General features: G+C 33.8%; 1 protein-coding gene across 3 annotated transcripts in view; it reads right to left on the reverse strand.

The window, feature by feature from the left end:
- Positions 1-27,025, reverse strand: part of LOC118181497 (la-related protein 1-like) — a 133,607-nt gene that overhangs the window by 86,937 nt on the left and 19,645 nt on the right. For 2 of the 3 annotated variants that reach the window (XM_085808350.1, XM_085808349.1), the window contains 3 exons: positions 6,727-6,789; positions 2,259-2,315; positions 2,030-2,171 (listed from right to left, as the gene is read on the reverse strand). In XM_085808350.1, coding sequence (XP_085664476.1) covers positions 2,030-2,171; positions 2,259-2,315; positions 6,727-6,759 — 232 coding nt within the window. In that variant the 5' untranslated portion in view covers positions 6,760-6,789. Of the gene's footprint in view, positions 1-2,029; positions 2,172-2,258; positions 2,316-6,726; positions 6,790-17,299; positions 17,405-27,025 lie in introns of all 3 variants that reach the window. The other variant, XM_085808348.1, reaches the window with a different exon arrangement.

Here is a 27,025-nt window from a genome sequence, read left to right on the forward strand (position 1 = left end):
TATTTGCAGATGAATTCATTGAACTCATTAATAATGAAAAGCTATCTCAAGAACAAATCTACAATGCTGATGAAACTCGTCTTTTTTGGCAATATGTACTGTGAAATACCTTGGCAAGCTCTACAGAAAAGGCTCCAACTAATGTCAAAGATTCCAAAGCAAGACTAACAATTTTAGCATGCAAAAATGCAGCAAGAACGCACAAGTGTAAACTTTTCATAATCGGAAAAAATACATGACCTCAAGCATTTAACCCTTTCCGGCACGCTACCTTATAAAGTTGGAGTTTTGATAAAAAAAAAAAAAAAAAAAAAGGTGGGCAGTCTAATTAGGCCCAGAGGAGTACACAAGTAAAATTTTGTGAAGATAGCACTTATCGTTTTAATTCTGTGGGTGTGCCCAAACTGGGCACACTGATTGAATAGACCTTCGAAAAGAGTGCTGAAACAAGCATTGTTGTCAATGAACTGACCGATGAGATGCGGAGAAACAAAGAATACACTCTCAGTTGTCCTATATTATCGGTGGGCACACCTAGGGTTCGCCGTTTGATTTTAGGCAAGATTTCAAGGTAAAAATTTAAAACTAATATAGAATAAGGAGATTAGCATACAGCCAAAAAAAAAAATAACATAGAAATTTCTTTTCAAACAATTCCTTTTATACCCTAAAAAAATCTGGAAGATTTCTTTGAAAAATGTGCCATCTACTATAAATAAAGAAGATTCAGAGTAACCTATAAATCCTTTTTCATTCAATTTTTCTGTGCGTACTTAAGGAAATTTTTAGGTGTGCCACAAAGGGTTAAAGGAGTAAAGAATTTCTTGCTATATATCGTGCAAATAAAACAACATGGCTGACACAAGCGTTAACGAATGGTTTGAAAATCGTCTCATACCCAAGCCTCGACAACATTTGAATTTGGTTAGTTTACCTTATGATGCAAAAATTGCCTTGGATGTATAATAACTGTTTAGCTCACACTTCAATTGAGTTTTGGTGAAAGATAATGTATCTGTATTATTCTTTTCTTCAACCTGTATGTCCATCATACAGCCTATGGATATTAGAATAGTGCATGCTCTGAAATGCAAATATAAAGTAGCATTTTTAAAATCCATGCTCAATTTCTTGAATAATGGCAAGAATATTCAAGAATATTTTAGCATAAAATCAGCTGTGTGGAGCATTGCAAGACCACGGGAAGAATGTGTCACTAAAGTTGAACATCCCTATTCTTTCAAATGCAGAATACTAAGGACAATAAAATGACCATGCTACAAAATGTTAAGAAACTGAGATAGTGACTTTTCTGAATCATTAATTTACTTTTATAATACAGAAGATAAAAAAGATCTGCTACTGACTGGCGACAATGCTTATCATAGACCCTGTTACTGATTGGCAGCAATGTTTATCATAGACCTCACATTATCAAAACTGAAATATTTTTATTTATTTATTTATTTGGGGTGTTAAAAAGAATGTAGAGCAAAAAATTATATACTACAAAATAAATACTTCAACAATTTGTTCTTTGTTTTTCCCATACTAGTGAGATAAAATACCTTTAGCATTTTTAACAAAAAGTGTCATACCCATTTCTAAGTGATAAAGCTTACGGCAGCAATGTATCAGAAATCTAATTATGAAATTAGAAAATAATTTCACATCAGATGTTTTAATCATGCAAAATTTTAAAAATTATAAATAGTGGATCATTTTTTACAAAATAAGCAAACTATTCCTTAAACTAATGGTTCACTGAATCTTAAAACATAAAATTATGAATATATATATCAATTTTAACCCCTTCATGATAGCATGTTGCTGAACTAAAATTCCTTTGCAGATGGGTGTGTCATATATGCATCAGTCCCAGATGTCGTTAGCAGCTGGTGATGCACTGGTGCAACACACTGTCTCCAAGGTGAGTTGCGCTAAGCAGCATGCCACCTCGTAAGAGAATTAGCTGCTGATGGATGTATGATACATCCATCCTAAAAGGGTTAAAGAAAAAAGTATATACCTTTTTTCCTAACTTGGGTAGTAGTATTCACTTTAGTAAGTTCTTGATTCTCCTTTGCAGAATCATCATCCAAAAGTGTTTCATTTGTGCCACGTTCTTTTGCAATCTTTACCAGCAAAGAACTAGAACTAGCTGCTTGCTTCTATAAAGTTATCATACAAACATATAATTATATTCATTAAGGACATAAATGCAAATATATATACACATCAATATCAAAAACTAATACCTCATTCATATGAACTTCACCCAAAGTTGGCCACTCACTCAGTGATTTTGTATCATCCTTAAAAAAAAAGTGAAAAAATTGATGTATCAATTGCGACAATATCTGTCAATTTAAAATTATTAGTATAAAAGATAAATACAAAGAAAATGGGAAGAAATCAATTATACAAATACAGAAGACCAACTAGTATGGCACATGAAGAAGCATGCATTAATTTAAGATTTTACATTTGCCAATAAAGCAGAAAACTATATGTATGCATTTTATATTATATATATATATATATATACAAGTTAAAAAAATATTTGATCTCAGTTAATATTATAAATACAACTTGGGTACTTTCTCTAGATTTTGTAAATTATTTCATTTTAATATTAGTAATTGTATATACTACTTTTGCGTTATTTAGCGAATTGACTTTACTTCCTTTGTTTTTATGTATTACTGAAAGTGGGTGTGTAGAGGAGGCATTTGAAATTTTCGGATGAACTATTTAATAATTAAAAAGTTTAACCCTTTTGCCTGTGAATATTTGAGAAAAACATGCCAAAAATGATTTTTTTCCCCTATTTAATTTTGTTCATTATTATCATTAAAATGTTAGAAATAGATTATTTTTTTAATGCAAAATTTTAAACAAAATAACTACTATATTCAATATATGGGAACTGTTAATGGATTATAAAACTTTTTTGCACAAATTATAGCAAAATGAATGAAAAGACATAACTTTCAATATAAATAAAATAAGCCAATACAACAATATTATTTGTTTCAACTGTCATTAATTCCATTCCCTCAGATTCCTCTGAATTTCACAAATCCTTTATGGTATAATATGAAAACATGGCATGGCACACAAGCTTACATTAAAGTCTTTACAATAAACTCTAGTCTTGTGCCGTATCCTCTTACCCTTTTCATCAGTTTTACAAGAAAGGAAACACTGTCTAGTTGGAGTAGTCGTTTTCTCCATTGGTAAAATTTATTCAGAAAAGTGTCGACCCATAAGTTACAACAAGTTTATATTAGGATGCCCTGGTCCTGTTGGCTGAATGCATGGCTTATTAACTTCAATGATTTGCTCCACAATTGAAATTCTGTAGTCTGTATTACATTTTCCACTGCCTGATGAATGATAAATAATTAAGGAATTCCAAAGTACTCGATCCAGAAGATGGGAAAATATCTTTACATAGTATTTCTTTCCACATTTTCTAGCAATGGGATAATCTGTAAGGCGTTGATCTACTTTATCAACACTTCCCACTGTTATTATAGTCAATAACTACTTTTAGGTTTCAGTTCCTTTTGCTTCTTTCAATCTTCCATCTCAATCATTTCTGCAGTATGGACCGAAGAAAGCAGGTAAATTTCTTTCTTGTCCTGCCATTTCAGGACCATGACTTTCCCATGCTGGAAAGCCAGAGTGTCACCTTTCTTTTTTTTTTTTTTTTTTTTTAAATCGAATACAAGTCCTTTTTGGTTGCCCTTACAGTTCCGTATATGTCAGTCGAATATTGTTGCACAAGCTTATCAGCTAACAATATCCTTTGCCTAATAGAGGCTTCATCAGTGACATAACTACTTGATCAGATATACCAAGATGTGCATATTTGCTGTCAAGCTTTGTGAACTTTCCCGCGTAGATGATGCTTGAAAAAAATGCAGTCAGTCGTACTCTCACACAGCATAAATGTTTTTATGCCAAACCGAGATCTTTTCGGGGCATGTATTGGATCCAACCCAAGCTACACTTAAAACAGCATCAGGCTTTCATCAACAGTGACGTCACAAATGGGGATGTAAACTGAACAACATTTGGCATACAGAAACTGAAAAATGGGCCAAATTTTGTGCAGTTTTGCATCAGTGTGTATTTCAAGGTTGACTTCATTGTTCACAAAATGCAAATATTTTCTTATCATTTTAAATCTTTCGTAGGACGTAACTTTATGAAAGAATGCAGTTTCAAGACATGTATTTTTTTACCTAGACATCGGGCTTCTGAATAATATCTTAAAACATGGAGCAACAGAAATATTTTCATTTCATTGACATTTGTAGGCACCCTTCTTTTTTATCAGCTTTTTGACTTCAGAGGTTGCCTTTCAATGCACTGTTGAGCATATGCATTAGTCTCTTTCGTAATGGAGTGAATCAAATTATCATCAAAAACAGTTCAAAATATTGTTTTTCTTGAATAAAAGTAGAAGTGTCAATTGTTGCCCCCACTTCTGGAATAGGAATTCTGGTGGGGCTGGAAGAAGATTATTCAAACATAGTGGTATCCAAGTTCGGCATGAAAAGAGTTTCACCTTCAGAATAGTCATATTCTACTGTTGAAATACTGATATCTGAGCATGAAGAACCTAACTAATATTCTTCATCATCATCTGATTCTGACACTGCAATAATGTAGTTTGAATGCAATTTAGGAAAAATTACAAAAATTCGACAAATGGTGCGAAACTGCCGAACTTTTCGCGGGAAAGTATCACCATCTATTGTGAAAATGGTAAATTACTTATTATGCTTTGGACGAACTGAGTTTGGGCTTCACAGAAATGAAACACCGATTTTTCTCTTGCCCAAAATGAGTTCAGACGTTACAGGCAAGGGATTAAAATGGTTCATAAGCTAATTTTGGATGAACAGAAACACGGTGGTTTCCTAGGAAATTGATTTCTACTGACATCTGATCTACCACCTCTTGAATACATTTTACCAGGTTTTTAACTGTATTCCTCTTCCTTTTCTTTTATGTATCTGTATGTATCTCTATTGTCTTGCGAATTTATTTTAGTCTAAAAAGAAAGAGTTGATCAGCTTTTTTATTTGGAGATTTATGGATTGTGTGTATGTGTGATTACGGCAAAGCTTCGAGGGCTATCTGCCTAACGGGAGGGATGCCTTCGTGGAGGACTTTCAAAGGGAAACTGGCTGGTATACACGTTACACATGGGGAAAACCACGAAAACGCCCATGCAGCCAGCCCGTTCGCAGGATTCGAACCTCGGACCGAACTACCAGTACTTATGGATTGAACAGAATTTTTTTAATAATAATAATGATTCCAATCAATACTTTATGATTTTTAGTGCTTCATGTATTAATAAATACGTCACTTAAGTTTAAGCAAATTTTCTAAACAAACATTTCTTTCTCTCTCCAAGAATGATCAGTCAATTAAAAAAAACAATGCGTTCCAAAATTACAAGAGATATTTACTTTTTATAAAAGAGGAAAGTAACCTGTAGTTATTACTTATTAGAAACAACAATACTAAATGGATAGGATCTTTTTTTTTCTTTAAACAGTTTATTACCGTATTTGACGGCATATAAGACACACTTTTTTTCCTAAATTTTATCTCAAAAAAGTTACCTGCATCTTATACATGAAGGACACAGTCTTATACGTGAAGGTAATTGCATTCAATAATTGCTTATTTGGCTTTTACGAAATGTGAGAACTAAAAGAAACCACGCTATTGAAACTTTTTCCCCTTGTGTGTGGCCTTCTAAATAAGGGTGCGTCTTATATGCTGTCAAATACGGTACTTATTTCTCAACTTTCAGAAATGCACATAATCGTATCAGATATTAAAAAGGATTTCAAGCAATGGCTCTTACAGCATTTAAAAGGAAGACAGCAAGAAATATTGTTATTTCACAGTGATCTCAAACCTTGAAATTATAGATATTCAGATAATGCCAACTATTTACAAATATTAAAATTATAAATGATTGCAGATAATAGCTAGTAATCATGAAACTTGAAATTATGAATAATCACCTATAATCACAGATAATTAATTATATACCTAAAATTTTTGTATTTAAAAATCATAGAAATGACAAGCACTGTATTAGCAAAATTAAAAGTCATGTGATGAACTACAAAATTATCAAAAAGAACAATGAATGCGGAAAATAATGATTCATTCCAAAGCTGTTTGAAACTCGTGTCTTTCTATGATGAAAGTCGCATTCCAGCTTATGATCAGAGTGACGCAGCAAAAATATCTAAAAACCGTTTACATGAGATTATTTTCTTCACATAGCTATCTCTGATCAGATGTCATATGCACAAATAAGCCACCTAACTTTTAGCCAAATATTTGCTTTGCCTAGCTGTATTATAACATCATTAATGCGGTAAAGCTTGTAATTTCAAAACAAAGAAATTTTTTTTAAATCTACAAATTAACACATTACATCAATGCTATTTTTCAAAATACCAAACAAAACACATTAATTATACATATGAAAACTTTTTATTTAGACTTTGGAATGGGACTTTGGGCAAATCATTTTATTTTATAGATTAAATTGTATTTTCACTTAATTACCAGGTTTAAATAAGCAAAGAGGGGGGAGGTGGTCAGAAAACTCAATGTACAATAAACTACAAATATTCATTTAAAAATGTTCTGTACAAATAAAAGGTATAAAAATGTTACCTTAGACACTTCTACAACATCTTGAGCTTGCATCTTGAAGTTTCAAGAAGCTCACTCTTCCCCCTGCAGAAAACATAACGAGAAGAGAAAAGAGAAAATATTATCATAAAAAATACTTTCACAGAATTTTAGTAAATGAAATTTAATTCAAATATGAAAACGATTACCAACAGCAAATAACTAAAAGTTAAAAAAATTATATAAGAGAAGATTTTAAACCATAATGAATATCATATTTATTTCTGTATTTCTTCCTGTTATGCATTACATATCATTTCTAAAGGGTTGTGTTCAAAGTTGAACTTAGTAGCTTTAAAGACAGAAGTGCAGTACAAAGTCTGAATTCTAGATCCTCCAGACCAGGATGAAACATTTTTTCCTTTACATCTAGGAACAGATAATATAATACTCGAGAAAAAGCTGGTTTATCATAAAAAGAGACCGCCCCATCTGGGACTAACTAAGGCTACTGTCACTTTCAAGCACATCTGACTAAAGAATCACACTGAAAGGAAATCTTGAAAAAAAGACAAAAAAAAAAAAAAAAAATTGAGACTACTCCAAGATTGCCTGTCAATGTTTTTCTGAACAGGCATTTAACAGATTTATAATATAACTTAAAAATACTTAAGACATGGGAGTCCACTATCAGAGTATCTCTCTTTGCAATATACCTTTGATTTAAGAACTGAGAAATACATTTTTTCTACCTGAATAGTGGGCATCTTTTTGATGAATAACAACTTTATTGAGCACTTGATATAAACAGCTTCACATACATCTTCAACCAAAACATAAATTTCCCAATGAGGTACTATCAAGAACAGAAAAAATACAAAATTAACAGAATTTTTAAAACACTACAAGCGAAAGACTGAGGCATAACGTGCATGGCAAATCTGATGCCACCTACAAAAAGGAAACAAAAAAGTTATTCATAAAATATAAAGCAACATAAATTTATAAAGGCCAGTAGACAGCTTCCGCCATTTATTGACATTGCTACGTAACATCCTCCCACCTTGATTTTTATTACCTTCAAGGTATATAAATCAACACAAAGCTCAAAAGTTCAACAGCCCAGTCTCTTTGGCGTCTTGATTATTCTACCTCAAGTTGATGTCTGAAGAGCTGCTCGAACATCCATTTTTTATCAGGCTTTCACAATGTGATGCTGCTAGTGGACCATTAGCAGGACATTCATCTGATATAATGGAAACCCAAGAAGAATCAACTTCTAGAAAGTAAATAAATCTTTTGGACTGGACGAAAGAGGTGACCAAGTGGATGATTCTCACATGGCTGTCCCTATCTGGATACAGTTCTTCAGTCACCGCAAGGGGCCGATTAAATCTCTTCCAGTTTTCAGAACAAACAAGGAACACTTCACCAACTGTTAAAACTTTGCCAGATGTGTCAGCTTCTTGCACAAACTGACCTAAATATTCCTTCTGGAATCTTCTGTCTTAACTGTTTCAGCAGCGCTTGGCAATAACGTTCTCTGTTTACCAGTTTATTCCAATCTAAGTAATCAAGATCAGCCACTCCAATTTCTTTTACATCTCACAGAAAGTTAGATGGTATCAGAGGTCTTAACTCAAATGCATCATTAGAAATGCATGTTAGCATACAGATACTCACAATAGCTTCTGACAAAGTGACTTCTGACTTCACTTCATCACAAAGAAGTGCGCACAGTTCCTCGCAGGTAACAGATGACTTACCAAGAACTCAAATAAGTGGATACTTTACTATCCGAATTAATCTTTCCCAATATCGTGGTTGGGGAAATGACTTTTCATTCAATCAGATTTAGAGTTTCAAGAACAGCTATCTTTCGCCCCTCAATTTGGTTCAACAGGCGCAGAGACACCAATAAAATTTGCACCAGTGTCACTTTAGACAACTGTCAGATGGCCTTGTTGAGTGATGAATCTTCTCAATGCATGTACAAAGAAATCTGCCCTTAAGAATGTCACAAGTTCTAAATGTACCATTCTGTAGATAGTGCATGTAAACAGCACTACCCTGGCTTTAGTCTCATTTCTAAGAATTAGAGGGCCATACAGGTCGATTCTGGTGACTTTGAAAGTTCAAGCATCTCATAATCTGTCTAAAAATAGATGAATAGGTATGGTTGAAGGTGACTCTGCTGCGAATCTCTTGCATGTAATGCTTTTTTTTTTTTTTTTTTTTTTTTTTTTTTGTGATCTAATTGTTAGTCTAGACAAAATAATGCAGTATTTTTCTCTTATCATGGACGTGAGCATTTGGACACTGGCATGAGAGTTCTTGTGGTATCTGAGGACAAGACTTTGTACAATATGATGCTCCGACAGAAGGATACTTAAATACAAATTCCTCATCTCTTGCTGCAAGTACCTTGGCACTCTTACCAGTAACATTTCATCTCTGAAGATTGAGAGACCATTTATTACATCTCCAGTCTGAGAAAAACTTTCACACTGAACTAAAAGTGTTTCTTGAAGCTTCTAACTCAGCTGAAGACAAGAATTCTGCTCTTTTTAGGGATTTCGCCTGGCAGCTTCTAATAAATCTTAGAACCCATGTTAAAATTCTTACAGTTCCTGAGAATTTAGAATATTTCTCGTACCACTTAGGAGTGTCAGCACTTAAACTACAGTTTAATACCACAACTTTCTGATTTCTGAAGAGGCCTCATTAGGTTTAATTTCATGGCATGTCTGACTAGCCTTTAAATCCTTAACCAGTTCAGACCTTTCCACCATGAATTCTTTAAGATTTGATTAGAAGTACAAGCCCAAGATGGTATACTAGCTAGATTTATCCGGCTTGGCATGAAAGACCGCTGATTTGCTTCTGAAAGAGCACCAATCTTACGTAATTTCCCACAAAAGTTCTCCTCGTTCATTGTGCTTGATCCAGGACAGAGCTGTGTGTGGTCAGAGCAGTAATATTTTTTAATTTTGTCTGAGGACAATGCTTCTACATCATACTTCACTAGACATACACCTAAAACAGGCTAAAACTCAAGACATGGTCTTGTCATCTTTTTTAAAACTGCAACATGCAATTTTGAAGCCAAAAAAATTTTTAAAAAGATGTTACCATTGTCTTCACAATGCAAGAATATCACAGTCGCATAACAGGGTTCATAGCCACATTTTAGTTTAAAAAATAAGCACCTATAAGCACTTTTCAAGCACATTTTAAGGAAAAAAATAAGCACCTGTCTCATTACATTATACACAACTGCATAACCTTAAAAGAAAAATTAGACTTATAATTAAAAATATGAGAAATGCAGTATTTATTAAGAGAGAATGAACATTACCTCAACCATGGAAAACAATTACTTTTTTTTTTTTAAATTTTAAATAACAGTTCAATTTACAGAACTAGTTTACAATACGAGGAAAAAAAAAAACTATGCAGAACTAAACTATAATTCAAGATTAATGATGAAATTTCAGTTAAAAATAAGGAAAATAAATAACAATAAGGCATTTTTATTGTATTCGCTTGGTACCTAATAATAAATAATTTAACTTAAATTAAAATTCTGAACATTTTCTAAATTTTCATTGTATAACAGTTTTCCCTTAACAGATATTGCAAGCAAAGTAATTTAAATAAAAAAGAGGAACATTTCTGAATCAGAAGACGGGAAATTGCGTCATGCAGTCATCCTTTAATAGTAAAAGCTTAACGAACACGCATACTCGGAAATTGCCAAATATTTGGATAGTCAAGCGTAACTGGAAAAAAGGAGGAGAGGGATTGTAGCCGTTATTTAGATTTTTCAGCTAAATAAATGCTTTTGACATTTCGATATGTGCATCATATAAAAATAGACCAACAGCACTGAAAAATATTCTGCTTAGCAAGCACAGTAAAACTCTTTTAAGTGTTCATAAACAAATCTCGAACTGAACATCACAATTATGTCTGCAAAATATCGCAAATGTTATTGCACAATACGTGCGCCGTAATTCTTCTGTACGTGATATTACGCAATCGGAATCAACAGCTGCCGGTATTCGGAGAATAAGCAGCTAAATAAAGGAAAAGAAAGAGACTTACCAATCTGGTGTTTTTCATTCTAATTTTGAACAGACTGCGTTAAATTTCCGGAATAGAATCATTCTTCGCTTGGGTTGGCAGACTGCAGAACTTTTAGCCCTATTCAATCCAGATTGGAAAGTGACAAAAAAAAAGTTTGTTGCTTGTTTAGCAGCGAACTGTAACAGTTTCAATATTTGAGATTTTGCGGAGAAAGAGGAACCTCCCAACCTCCGTACTGTATAATGTACTGGTAAAAAAAATTAAATTATTTCGACTATTCTATTACTTTCCCTTTATTTACGCCATTCCGAATATTATTCCTTAGAAAGCTAATCTGTGAACAAGATCTTAGAAAGCTAATAAAAACACACCCATTTCTGGAAGTTTATATATATTTCAGCAGTTACTGCAACTATGTTATTATAAATATTCATACATATGCTCATAATATAAGCAGAACGATAATATAATAATAAACACGAATATGAACTGACCACATGGAACAAGAACACAAATTATTAAAATCTTGATAGAAATTCAAAAGTAATATTTGGGTGGGAGGAAAACAATACCGAATGTATCGGAATTTTCTACCGCTTTCAGAATTCTTTGACCAATAGAACGATATGCACCTGTCAGTACTCTCTGTGCGCACCAAAGATTACGTTAATGCGGAGAAAGAAGGAAAAGGTATTTCCAGGAGTATGATTTACCATCTGACATTCCATATAAGGAAGAAAATTTGTTTATTTAGTTTAGGCTTTGGTACGGGGAAAAATTGTGCATTCATTAAAAAAAAAGGCACTAAAAGCAAAAAATAAGCACTAAAAACAAAAAAAAAAAAAAAAAAAAAAAAAAAGGGCTCTAAAGAAAAAGTAAGTACCTATAAGGGCCTTTATATTTTATTTTCAAATCTCGAGTCACAAAAAAATTGCAATTTTTAAATCAAACAAAGTGCATTTGTTCGTCCAGTTATACAATGGTTACAAGATTATATAACCACACATGAGACTTGGCTGAAAAAATGGAAGATAAAAGTTAATGTGGATAAAACTCAAGCCATACTTTTCACAAAGAAAAACAAATTAAAAATTCTGCGGAGAAGCTATCCCATGGGCTAAGCAAATCCTTTATCTTGAGGTGATCCTCAGTAAAACTCTTTCATGGTACCCACATGTTACAGCTATCCTTAGAAAGTTCCGAGTTAGTAAACATACATTCCACCCCTTAATTTCTCGAAACAGAGTACTTTGAATAAACAAAAAGTTGGCTCATTTATAAATCCATATTGCATCCCATCCTATGTCATATCTGCCCGGCATGGGCATATTCTCGTAAATCTGCAAAGAAAAAACTCGAACAGGCACAAAATTGTACATTAACACAAATCACGAACTCACCGTGGTACATGAGAAACCAACGTATTCATGAAGAACTACGTATTGAAAAATTAAAATATTTCTATTGCCATACTGAAAAAAAATTTTATGGTAATCTAAAAAACATCAAAAAGCCAGTTTTTAGAGTTTATGACTGACTGTAACAATCAGTGCCAAAGTAAAAGGCTTATGGCCATTTTAAGCAACCAGCCTGAATAATATGTAATTTTTTACCTATTTTTATTACCTAGTGATTTGCCTACCTCTATATCTAATATGTTCATGTTATTACATACTTTTGATACTTAATATTCTTCCAAGTGCTCCAAGGGATTCACACTTGATGTTAATTTATTTTTGTACATATATGTCTCCCAACAGGTTTAAAACCAGCACCTAGCTTCTCTTTTCAACTTCCCAGCTCGTTATTACTTAATTATGACTCTCTCATTATTTAATTTACTTAAAAAATCTTTAAAAAATATTATGTAAAGTTTATATATAATTAGACTAATCTATGGTAATCTAATTCATGCAGTTATGCCATGTCAAAATTCGAAAACTACTTATTTTCTTCGATAAGAGGTAGGGTCTCTGACTCAGGCACCCTGGTGCTACACCGCTCCTCCGCATACTAACTTTTAAAACTGCAACATGCAATTTTGAAACGAGAAAATTTACAAAGGTGTCACCATTGTCCTTGCAATGCAAGGATATCATAGTCACATAAGCTTTCTGGTTCGAGTCACAAAAAACTTGCAGAGTTCAAGTTAGTTTGTTTCTGTATCCTATTCTGTGAGATATTTTCAAATCTGACAAGATCTGTAATTTACTATACCACTTCAAAAATGTCTGTTTGACAGAGACAAATTCCATTCCACTTCATTAGCCCAAACTTCTTGAATCAATAGCTTAGCCGGTAACAACACAGGAGCTAAAATCCCTAGAGAGTCAAAAAATCCTATGTTAGAGACAAAAGCTTTTTGACAGGTTGTCTAGATTCGGTACTACAGGCTTGAAATGAATGTACTACAGGCTTGAAAGGCCAGCATCCCTTCTATCCCATAGAATACACAAGACTGAAATCTGATTTTTAAAAACAGATTCCAAATTGCCATTGCTTGAAATTAACTAATGTCATTTTTTTTTTAACTGAATGCCCACATCCAAGGTCCATCTTAGCTTCTAAAAAGTGTGCAGTGGTTTATTCATAAAATCTTTCACCTCTTCCTCTGCGTCAAGAGACGTGATACAATTAAAAGAATTTCAAAACTTTTCTACTACTTAGTAATTCAGCAGAAACTCAAGACAAACAGAATGAAATGACAGCACCTACAGCATGAGCTTGATCTAGCCCCCAAAACTGCCCTTGTGTAGCAATACACTTTTAAGAGGTTATCATTCTTCCACCAGAGGAAAGTTAAAATATCTTGATCCTCTTTTTTGAGTTCAATTTGCAAGAATGTGCATCTTATATCCACCATAACCCCTATACATTTCTTTCTGAACCTTAATAATAAGGCAAGTATTTCCTCGAATAACCCCTTGACGTACACGATATCTGCCAATTGTGCGAGCTACAGTAAACAAGAAAGTCGGTCGCATGCCGTGCCATTCAACTGTTCAGCTGTGTACCCGAACTGGTGCAAAATGTATACTTTTCATAACATACATATTTCAGTGTAATGAAAGGAATTGTGAAATAATAAACAGTGTTTAGGTACAAATGGTAATTTTAAGACGTCTAGGGTGTAATCATAGTGAATTGATCAGTTGACAAAAATAACTGCATGATGGGTACAAGAGATTTTTAATTCTTTATACGAAATTATATTTGAAACATGTGAACGTAACGAAACTTTTTGGGGAACTAAAGTAACAGATCATGCAGTTTTGTCAGAAACAACTGAGGAAAAAAAAAAAAAAAATACTGACGCTACAATTAAAGGAAAAATATTCAATGTAGAATAACTCCAATAGCTTGTTCTAATAATAATACGCAGCATTTTATGCACAAATTCTTTACCATGAGTCAGACTCGTGGCTTTTGTTTACAGCACAAATTCTTTGCGGAGAGTCAGACTCGTGGTTATAGGCCAAAGGGTTAAATATGGTCCCTTTACCAAACAGTTACTAAGAGTTGGTGCTCGTTTAGATTTACACAATGCATCAAATACCAGCTGTACCTTAGTGGTAAGACTCCCCAGTTTAATGACAGGATGGTGTGGAAGATAATGTTCTTTGAACTTAAGACTGTGCATGAAAACTTCCTCTACCATGCCTTCCACAAGCCACTCCCTAAAGACATTACTATATTCTTCAAGGCCACATTCAAAGATTTAAGTGTTTGTGTTGTGCTAAAAAGACCTTTTTCTATGATATGATGGTTGGATGACAAATCTAAGTTATGTTCTAACCAGGGTAGACCAACGCACTATCTCCCATCTTCATTTTGAGTTAAGGAGCCTAAAAACTGTTCCCTGCTTGAATGGTTCCTGGAGCTGTTACCTTTTTCTGAGTTTCTCTCCCTGCAGATCTAGACAGAGAAAAACTGTGTGAGCTCTACTACATGCATAGCAATGTATGAACTGTTTACAGGACTTAGCAAAATTTTCAGGCAAAAGGCATTTTAGGCAACATCTCCCAAGGTTAATTTTATTCATTTTCTCATCTAATAACAGAAAGTGTGCTTCGTAACGGTCCTTAGTATCGTGCAGTTGATCGCAAAAAATACAGTTATTATCTTTCAGCTTAAGGAAACCTGCTGCCATAAGAAAATTCATCAACCCTTTCAGGACGGGTGTCCCATCCACACATCGCTAGAGATTGCATTCAGAGGACGGGTGATGCGTATGCGCATTTTAAGCTGGAAAGTTTTTCTGAAGGCCACTAGATGGCATCCTATGTCCATTACTTTTGAAATGAACACAGTTTTAAGTTCCTGACCTTGAGTTTGATATATTCTGCTTGACTTTGGTATTTTACTCATCAGCTCTTGCGAGGGGGGCTGGGAGGGAAAACGTAAACAGAGGTGCGCTCTTTAAATCGCTGCGTGCTAATGAAAACATTCGCGTGTCTGATTTATATCCAATTCCTTTTTTTATACTATTTTTTCCCTTTACTATATACGGTCTTTTAGGGTTAGTATGTGGAGTATTGTTACGTTTTGCATTGCCCTTCAGATATATTTCCGCTTCTGCTCTTTTTTATTTTGGAAAGCCTCACCTCCAGTCTATTATAGCAGAAAGGCACTATTTATCAGAGAAAAATACCCTCATATGGCCAATGAACCATTTATTAACACAGATGAGAGTGATGATTCATTTTCTAAAGTTAAAAAGTGATACTTTTTCTAAGTGTTAGAAAGTGGTACTTCAAGATTTACCACAGTCTTCATTTTAAATTTTGTTTCTTCTAACTGTAAATAGTCTTTATTTTGTTGTTTTATTAATGTAAAACTTTATTGATAGATTTTATCAATTAAAACTTTGGAATAATTTCAATAGTGCTTCCGAAAATTATTTTACAAGACAAGCAATTTTTTTAATATATTTTCATGTAAAATAAAGGAAAAAAACGTTATTAAGTGCTAATTTAAACATATATAAGAGCTCAAGTAATAATCTAAAAGAATACAAAAAATTACGATGCTAGAAGCGAAACTTTTTTTTCTCTGATCTTTTTTTATAAAATTAGGCTTAGTGATGCAAAACCTCCATCCTGTATGGTGACTGCCTTCAATTCCCTTCCGTCCCGCACGAGCGTCTTAAACAAAGGTGCGCCGTCACGAAAAGGTTAACTGTTTTGATTTAAATTTGCCTTTTAAATCTCTTTTCGATTTACTGCAATACCTGTCTCTTTGTTTAAACTTTTAAATCCAACTCTGTGCTAACTTTAAGTCTTTCCTCACCCTCCACTTACCACTTTAGAATTTCATCAAAATGGTTAAACAATAAATATCCTGACTTTTATATTTATCTCTCGAGAAGGCAAGCTTCTTTGCCAGGCTCTAAAGACCTTCTCTGAAATGCATGATCCTACCATAGGATATAACCAATAAACATTGCTTTCCATTTTAATATCTAAGGATTCGAGAGCTCTTAGTATGCTTCAATCTTATCAAATAATTCAGGGAATGGTTATTTTTCACTACTACCTGGTCTAACATTTGTTACAATTAACTTTATAATCTCTTTTGTTTATATCTTAACTAATAAATGATGTTTCCAGAAATGTTCCTTAAGAACACTAATAGCTTTTTAATTATTTTCCGCAGACATTGGATAACTGTCAATAAAGCCTCTAGCATGCATTCCTTGCTTCACGCTTTGCACATGACACAGAAATTTGTCACTTTCATGCAAATTAAGGTCCTCGTGTATTTTTTCAAATTAAGATTAAAATGGAAGCCAGTTCAATAAATTTCCATCGAAATCCTTAAGCTATATTTTCAGGATCTTAAACTAACTAGTGTTACAAGGCAAATTACTAGAAACACTACTTTGTGACCTCGTTTCTATATTTACCTCTTACAAGGCACCTAACTTCTTACTAAGTGAGCAATTGTAATAAATTCATCTTTATAAATTTCCCAGCTTTCCATTTCTTCTTTAACTTTTTCAGCCTTCATATTACTCGAAATTACAGAATTCACTATTTGTTCGTTAATTTCCTCAATATCATTCTGTAACATTTGTAACTTTCTGAATTTATCTTTTAATTATTCCTTCTGAAAAACAATCCTTACCAATTTTGTTTTTCTAAACATTAATAGTCTTGGTAAAGGAACGCAATCCCCCGTATTTTGCAGTTAAAGGATCCATAATAAAATGAGCAATTATACCAGTTTTAATTCACAAAATACAATTCAAAAGTACTTCAACTAAATTTAAACAAAATAATCCTATCAGTAACCTTCACTGTGTCATACTGCTGACCCCACTTGAAAATAAATTTAAAAAAAAAAGGGAAAAAAGAAAAAACATGAAATCAGAGCTACGCCAAGACTATCCATCAACATCTGTTCTGAACAAGCCGTTAATAAATTTATAAACCTTAAAAATACTTAGACCCAATAAGTCCTCTATCAGAGTATCTCTTTACAATATACTTCAATACTTAAGAACTAAGAAATATATTTCATCTACCTGGATAGTGTGCACGCTGTTTGATGAATAACAACTTTATTGAGCACTTGATATAATCAGCTCCAAATACATCTTCAATCAAAACATAAATTTCCCAATTGGATACTATCAAAAACAGAAAAAATACATTTAATAGAATTTTTTTTTACACTATCAGCAAAAGACCAATGCATAACATATGTGGCAAATCTGATGCCATCTACAAAATGTAAAAAAAAAAAAAAAAAAGTAATTCATAAAATATAACAAATTTATAAAGTCTTGTAGACAGCTTCTGCCATTTACTGACATAATTACATAACACATTTACCATGGCCAATAACAATATATCAACTGATATTAGCAACAAATACACTTTAAGCCCTTAAGTGGTTGTGTGGGAGGTAGCATCTAAGTCTGACTCATGCAATGAGTGAAGCCTCAAGACTTACTTACTGGAAATGGGGCTGTTGGTCACACTGCTTTCCTTTTGTTAGCATAGTAGGAAAGGGTGAAAGAATTATATTCCAAAGAACTTAAATTCTGTTAACATAGCAAATTTGCTTCCCTTTAACTTTCTGTTTGAAGTAGCTTATTATTTTGTTTTGTCTATTACTATTAATCTTATCTAAATTACAGTCAATAATAATATCTCACTTTCCCTCTTTTTCCGAAACTGTACATCTGCCAATTAACCAATGGATATTGCAATTTTGTGCATACTGAAATGTGGATATTAATTAGTTTTTAAAAAGTGATGCAGCACTAAGATTGTCCATGAATATTTTAATATAAAACTTCATATATGGGGCATTGTAAGATCATGAGAGGTTGTATGTGCAGACATTTTTAAAGATCTTTTGCATAATATAGAGTCAACTATTAAATTTCATGATGATGAAAGCCACCAATTCAGATATCACAAGTGAATTTTTTCTAATTAATGGAATAACAAGAAGAAATGCTTCTGAAGACAATATAACTGAAGTTTTACAATACGATGGGCATGTCTCAACCATGAATATCTGTAATACAGATTCTGCCATTTCAGCTATGAGTCACACTTTAATTCAAAAAACCAATCTTTACACAAAACATGTCTTTCTTAAAGAATATTTTTAATTTTATAATTTCCACATGTCTTCTTACTAGGTTTAGATTGACAATCCGAAATCCTGAAATTGTCGAAACCCAGAATCGTGGATTCTGCATCCCAGACTTTGTACTATATTTTATATTTCAATTATGTCAGTTTCAGTTATTAATTTTAGTTTGCTAATTTTATTAATATTATTCTTTGTACTTAACACAATGTACATTGCTATCTATCCATACCTCATAGTATCCATGCCTTGTAATTACATATTATAAATCAGAAATTTCTAAATCTAGGAAGACTATGCAAGTAAATAAAGTATTATAACAGAACACAAACATGCCAATTTAAAACCATGGAAATACTACTTTGGACTGCCAATGGATTTATAAGAAAGCTCTTTCAAGAATTTTTCTACTAGTGTCATATCACCTACATGATTTTCAACAAAACTAATGCCAATTTAATGTATTTTGTCTAATTTTATATGCAATGAATTTACTCATAAGTCATGATTACGAATTTCCAAATCAACACTAAAAAGCCTCTATTTCTCATCTCTTCACCTAAGAATTACAATGAAATGACCTCTCTTATTGCAAAATTAACTTTTCACAGAAACTTGCTATAAAACACAGTATGCTTTAATTAATTCTTCTACATTATATTCATTTAATTACTTGCAAAAATTATTTATATAGAAGCTGTTCACACATTTTTTAGATGATTTTGCTTTGCTGTAAAAAAGGATCTTCTGCTTGGAATGTTTTTTTAACTGCAACTAAATTTTTGAAAATGTAAGTTATCGGCTGCTAACTGAAAGTTTTGTTTTTATGCAAAATGTCACTTTTGATGAAGCAATGGATGGAAGGCTATATTTGTGTTCTTTCTGAAGAAAATTACTTGTATCTAGTTATTAAAAAATGTGGTGAAAGGCACGGTTTTTCGATATCTAAAGCTACAATAAGTAATGTTGTCAACAAAAATGGGAAAAAAAAAAAATGTCAAAATTTAGCTTCAAGAGGAAAAAGTGTTCCAAATAAGTATCAAAGAAAAAACAAAATGTCTTAAATGCTGCAAAAATAAGATCTTTAAGGTTAAAAGAAAATTCACCAATTAAAAAGACAGTTTCAAAGTCATTAAAATACTCAGTGTCAAATGCAAACAAAGAGATTAATGCTGATTTGAATCTTACAAAAGGGAAAAAAAAAAAAAAACATAATGTGCATAGTCTTTCTCCACGACATATCACCGAATGCAGAATGCGCTGCAGAATTAATGCGGAGAAATACTTATCTGAAGAAAAATGTCACACTAGATGAATCTTGGATGCACTCAAATGACTGCAATAAAGAGAGATCCATTTATTATCATCAAGAAAAAAATCTTAAAACATGATTCAAGAAATCTAAAGAAAGTTTTTCTAAGGGATTTACTATTGTTGATGGTTTTTCATATAACAGCAAATTAAAAATAAAGAGAGTAGAATGTTAAGATCAACTCCACATATTATCTAAAACATATTTTATACCCAATTTTCAAGTATGAAATACCTCCTATTTACATACAGTGCAATCAATCAGTAGAACTGCATCAAGACAAAGTAAGAAGTGACAAGTCAAAATCCACTGTTAATTTCGTGGAAAAACTGGAACAAGAAATGGGTATCAAGGCTATACCCTTCATTCATATCCCTATTAAATCTGATTTATCACCAATGTATTTTTATACTTTTAAACTTTTAAAAAACATCAACCTGCAACCTCCTTAAATTTTGGAAAGTTATTCAAGAGCAAATGGATACTATACTTCTTCCTTTACTACAAAAGGCTTTATCACCTTGGAAATTACAGTGCATAAAGATAGTGAAGAATAAATGTTATCAAATAGAACATTTAAAACTTAAATTTTAGGTAAAACAGTTCTCTAATTACAATGAAAATTATCTAAAAAATGTGCAAACAGCCTCTGTAAATGCTATTTTCAAAAGCAACTGTTGTTAAGAGTGAACAGCGTTTGGCATTTTTTAATAATTCCACAGATTTAAGGGGCATTAGTCACAGATGTAAGCATGATAATATCATGCTAAACTGTATTAACTTAACAAAACTTATTTGTAAATTTTACTTTAAATACTGAGAGCACTGCTAAATGTATTCTGAAAAATAATACATATGACCAGAACAAACATTTCAGGATTCAGGATGTCAGTTAAACATAAAATTAGTAGTATCAACTATAAAAATAAACAAAATTCGAACAAAAAATATAAAAAGATAGAAATGAGTTACATAACTCAAGAAGACAAGTCAATGTTTGCACTGAACCTAACACAACAATTTTACTAAGTGCACGAAAAACAATATTTGGTACAAAACAAAATATTGAAATTCATGGTTGTCATAATAAATCATGCAAAAAATTACAACATTTTAAATGCCCCCTTGGGAAGAAGGGATATTTTATTACCAAAACCAATTTTATAATTTCCTTTTATTTTTTGGCAATAACAATTCAGTTTAAAAAAATTACACAAATACAAAAGTTAAACATGAGATAAAAATTTAAACCAAATATTAATACTAAAACCAGCAATGACTAACTTTTGGCCTCTGAATCCAAAAGTAACCTAAATGCACATAAAGGACAGGGAAAACTTACCATATATATACTGTTCACAAAGAATAGTTTTATTCATACAAAAGTTAAATTTTAAATGTTAAACTTAGTTAACTTTTTAAGAGCTAATTAAAGTTACTGCTAGTTAAATTTGGTTCATACAATAGCAAAGTTTTTTACCGAACGGTAAACATAAATATTACAGTAAAAATTTTCAGTTATGGCTTTTTCTGGAGTTTCATCTGTGGATATTCTCGCTTGATGCTTCAACAATAATCAGCCTTCATATGTATCCCATCCACCTTGGTACGATGCCTCCATAACCTTCAAATCTTGGTGGAATCGCTCACCCTGCTCGTCACTGACTGTACCAAGATTCTTCAGGAAGTTATAAAGATGGCTATTTAAAAAATGCAGTTTAAGGCTCATGTTGCAACCAAACATTTTGAAGCTCTCTAAAAGTTGCTGGTTTATTTTGCTGAAATTGTGTGAAATTGTACTTCCAAGAAAGTCTTTCATAATGTTTCTGAACGCCAGCAAAGCATTCTTTTGAAGTTCTTTCATTGTACCAATGAAATGGTTATCTTCATGTAGCTTCTGAATCTGTGGACTATCAAGCACATCGGGAAAAGCTTTAAAAAAAAGTGCTTCATGTGACACAGTTTTACATGTAGAGATAGATATATAATGATCTTTCTGTCGACAAGTGGCTAATGTAGAACGATTGGATCACCAGGTTTCAGGTCAAATCTTGGTGGCCAATTCAATTGAACCCAATGCTTCTCACGAGCTATGCTGTCCCACATTCACAAAAAATAGGGATATTTGGTATATCCATGTTGCTGGCCAAGGAGGAAGCAGACTATTTTAAGGTCAACATAGACTGATCCATTAGTGCATGTGATCTTGCAAGGCTTCATATTCTTCACACGTACAAACTGAATGGTCTACTGGAACTGTATCAGAGTAACTGTCCATTGTGGAGGACACACACATCAAGCTCCAGTTTTAGTTATTGATGAATAATCGCCACTGAATTTAATTATAAACTGATATTCCCCATTCTTCGATTAAACCATGTACACTGCTCAACATTGAAAATGCCACACCAAGTAGGAGTGGTCAGAAATTTATGCAAATTTTAGAGTAGATGCACGTCACTGAGTTATGCGAATGATGTGAAATGTGCAGCTCTCCGACGCACATGAAGTAAGATAATAGGGAAGGAATGTGCAAAATGGGCAATATTCGTGTCGTTATTTCTGCCAAACGAATTATCGAAAAAAGTTGGTTTTTGTCCCACAGGATACATGTAATAGGAGAGAATGGCAGGCCGCCATCAACGAAGGCACTTCCAGCAGATAGACGATTTTACGAAGGGTATGGTGATCGGACTGAGAAGGGTGGGTTGGTCCTTAAGTCAAATCGCAGCTGATACCCACATGGATGCGAGCACGGTGCATTGGCTATGGCGAGCATGGTTGGAACAAGGAAATGTGGGAAGAAGGAGGGGTGCAGGTGCAGCTAGAATGACGTCAGCACATGTGGATCGACGCATCCGCCGACAAGCTGTGGCAGTCCCGCAAGTCACTTGCATCGTGATTCTGCAGCATGTGCAAGATACCCTGGATGTTCCCATGTTGACCAGAACCATTTCCTGTAGATTGGTTGAACGTCGCCTGCACTCACAGCATCTGTTAAGAAGACTGCCATTGATCCCACAGCATAGACACCAACGTTTAGAATGGTGCCAGACTGGAGCGATATGGATGACAGAATGGCGAAACGTCGTGTTCTCAGATGAGCCACGCTTCTGTTTATCCAGTGACAGTCGCCACATACGTGTGTGGCACTAACGTGGAGACAGATCTAATCCGGCAGCAACTGTGGAACGCCCCACCACACGACAACATGGCATAATGGTTTGGGGCGCTATTGCCTACGATTGCAGGTCACCTCTAGTTCATATTCAGGGCACTATGATGGTCCAACGATACTTGGATAACGTACTGCGGCTGGTGGCAATCCCTTACCTTTAAGGGCTGTCTAATGCAATTTTCAGCAGGATAATGCCTGACCACACAGTGCACGCATCTGCCAACATGCTCCGCAAGGTATACATTTGCTTCCCTGGCCACCGTACTCTCCTGACCTGTCACCTATCAAATGTGTTTGAGATGTGATTGGATGCCATTTGCAGACTCTGCCCCTGCTTCGTTCAGAAGACGAAATGTGGCAAATGGTTGAAAGGGAATGGAGAGCCATCCGTCAGGACACCATCTGCACTCTTATTGACTCTATGCCTATATGTGTTTCTTCGTGCATCGCTGTCCGCGGTGGTACTACATCCTACTGAGCCGACGCTATTCTCTCTCTGTATTCTGACTATCATTTTGAAATAAAGATCACTTATTGCTGCTTACTGTCTCTTTTTTTCCAAATATCATCACTTTCTGACTACTCCTTCTTGGTGTTGCATTTTCAATGTCGAGCAGTGTATATTATGGCAGTATACAAACCCATCACCACTTCAAAATTATTGCAGAAACACACTTTCTCTTGATCGAAAGTAGGATACCTCAGCTCCTTTTCAAGCAAGTTTTCCTCATGTAGTCTTGAAGCTAACAGGTCTGAAGCATTTTTTGATAGTCTCAAATCATTCAACTCATGCTGGTCAAATCTCTCAGGAACAGAATCACATTCCATTTCAAAATATTCGGTGTTGAGCATCACTTCGATATTCATCAGAATCGTACTCTTGTATTTCCAAAGAGAGAAATTCTTTGAAAATTTTCACAGAGAGTTCAGCTGAAAGAGGTGCTGTGTCTGTAGTTGATGGTAAACTAGGATACTGTATTTTACATTTATTCTTCTCGTTATAGTCTACAGTAACAGTTACTTGAATTATCTTTGGGCTCTCGTCAAATCATAGATATACCAAGTGAAAATTTATAATACGTTCCCTTCATCCATGTTCGTAAACTCTCCACACATTGCCTGCACAAATTGTAGGGGGGGGGCCATGATTTATCTTGATCACCAATTTTTCACTTTAAAATAGGCAAAATAGACAAATGCACTGATGTTTGTCCTTTGACTAGGAATGGTAAAACTGCCATACGTATAACCAAACGAACTGGAGCTGTTTAACCTTTTAACTGTCATACCCAAAATAATCTCGGGCACAGCACTGGTATATTACTCGGGTTAATTTTTTTTGAGTGCATCGTATTGTTATACTCGAATATATATCGTGAGAAGTTTTTTTCGGCTTCAGTTAACAGATGGCAGCATTTGATTGAAGGTTTCAAAGGATAGAGGTTAAAGTTCAAAGTGTGCTGCATTTTTTTGATTTTGAGGCAAACATTCATTTTTGGAATTAAAACAATTGACAATTAATGCACCCAAATCATCAAAATAACTTGACAGTTAAAAGGTTAAGCACTTATGATGCAAACTACCATAGGCAGATCACATATAAGGAAAGGTTTCAGTTTATAAATATATAAATAAAAAGTAAACACTGCTAACCTTACATACAAACAAGAACTTGGACTCCATGTCAAAATGTGCTTCACTACATCAGAGCGACACGCAACGTATCACTAATGTATCTCGATGGTAACTGAATTAGTCTAAATGAGTATGCACCTGTTGCTGGTCTCCTACAGAATCATTCACCCAGTGCCAATCAGAGGATTTATGTCAGCCAACAGGAAAGCAGTAGTACTTCCTATGATGCATGCTTGACGGCGTAAAGAGCGGTCACATTCATATTAATTGTAGAGAAAATAACTTGATGCTGCAGAAGAAAACTAACTACAGTTTTGAAATCAACATGCCTAAAACTCTAAAACAGCTCAAAAATTGAACTCGATAGAAACTGTGTTACAAATTATTTTCCAGTGTTATCCTTGTGAAAAATCCATATGGGGTTCTTACAAGTAATATAAAAAAACAGAAAGTTGTCCACCAACAGAAAACATAATACTTAAACAGCACACAATACCATAAAGAGAATGTACTAAAAATGGCTTAAAAATTAAACAACACATTATGAATAATTTTTGAATGCCTGCATGAATTTAACACTACTCAGCATAATCAGGAGTTTGAAATCTCATTAAAAGAAGATCTCATTTTAGGCATTTTGGAGAAACACATGTTGATGATTAATAAATGTTATATTTTCTAAACAACATCTACTAACAGAAACATTAAAAATTTTATTAACCACTTGCGCTACGACTAAACTTCACGGTTGCGGTGCCGTGCGCTACAATATAACAAGCGGTAAAGTGTCTCATTTACGCCGCTCCGCGTTTGTGAAAGCAATCCAGAGCTGTAACTCGAGAAATAAACAATCCGCGTTTGCGAGTGCAAACCAGAGCTGTAACTCGAGAAATAAACAATCCGCGTTTGCGAGTGCAAACCAGAGCTGTAACTTGAGAAATAAACAATCCGCGTTTGCGAGTGCAAACCAGAGCTGTAACTTGAGAAATAAACAATCTTGTTGTTAGGCGATGTGTGCACCACGTAATTTTCATTTTTGCGATAAATGCCCATCGACGTGGTGTTCACGTCGCTCACGGTTTGAAACAAAACCATCTCGACGTGCGTGGCACGTCTTTTTAGCGCAACTGGTTAAGAAAGTTTTATCATAGCAAAAACTACCACATTTTCAAAAACCATAATATCCTCTACTAATTCCAGATACCTTAACTCAATCTTTTACAATCATGCTAAAAGACTCAATTTTGATTACTCAGTTATATTCATACTTTTAAAAGTTCATCTTTCAATTTTAAAATAGGTAGACATTTTCTAATATGTCCACTTCTTGATTTACAGAACACTCAAACTGAGGAATGATTAGATTAATTTCATATTCATCTTTTACAAAGAAATATTTCTGGTTAATGTGCCTTGGACTACTACTTCATTTAGTTTGGAATTTTTTATCCAATCTGTTAATGCTTGACAGCCAGTTTCAATTTCTATTGGTTAGTCAATTATATCATTTTGCCCAATTCTTCAAGTAAACAAACAGATGTACCAGTTAATTTTACATGCACATTCAAGTAAATCAAAAGTTCAGCTTCCAGTGTAGACAGAGCAATCATTTGTTGCATTTTCAGTTTATGAATTTTTTACCTAATTTAAAAAATAACATCCAAATAATTTTCCATCTTCAGTGGTGCACCAACTTGCATCTGAAGTAGCATTTAATTTTCTGTTGTCTGAAGTATATATTTAACATGCATTTTGTGTTCCTTTAGTATCGAAACAACATCTTCAATCTTTCCATTTTTTCTCTCCAAGATCTTTATTATATTCAGTCTATCGGAAAGTTATGTCCGTTTTATGACAACAATTTTCGACACATAAGCACCTTTATTTGCTGTATGTTCGGCTCTCTTATCGCTTAATGTATACATACTGAAGTAGCAAGTTAACTAAAACAAAGTTGATTCACGTCAGTCTTAAGTGTGAAGCGATAGTGTACTCATGGCCACTGATGTTCATTTATGTCACTGTATTTTATACGAATTTCAACAAGGAAGAAATGCTACAGAAGCATGTAGAAATTTATTGAAAGTGTTTTGTGAAGGTACAGTTTCTGATAAGGCATGCAGAAGATGGTTTGAAAAATTTGAAACAGGTGATTTCGAACTTTGTGATAAGCCACATTCTGGGCAATCATCTTTGATCAGCAACGGTGTTGTTACGACCATGTCGGAGCAAGATCCTTTTGTGACAACATCGGAGATCACAGAAAGGCTTAATTCAGCTCAGCAAACCATTTCGAACCATGTTCGGAAGATAGGATTGGTGTGGAAATATTCAAGATGGGTGCCACATGAATTAAGTCAGAAGAATTTGGATGATCGAGTCGTCATATGCACATCTCTGCTTGCTCCGAACAAAATGAAGCCCTTCTTGAACCGGATAACTGCGAATGAAAAGTGGATCACCCACGAAAACATAGTAAGGGAAAGGGCATATTGTGAACCCAGAAACCTAGCCCTCCC

The sequence above is a fragment of the Stegodyphus dumicola genome, chromosome X1 (assembly GCF_044657685.1).
Source record: "Stegodyphus dumicola isolate Sdum_Otavi_A_Nest chromosome X1, ASM4465768v1".
NCBI classification, from domain to species: Eukaryota; Metazoa; Arthropoda; class Arachnida; order Araneae; family Eresidae; genus Stegodyphus; species Stegodyphus dumicola.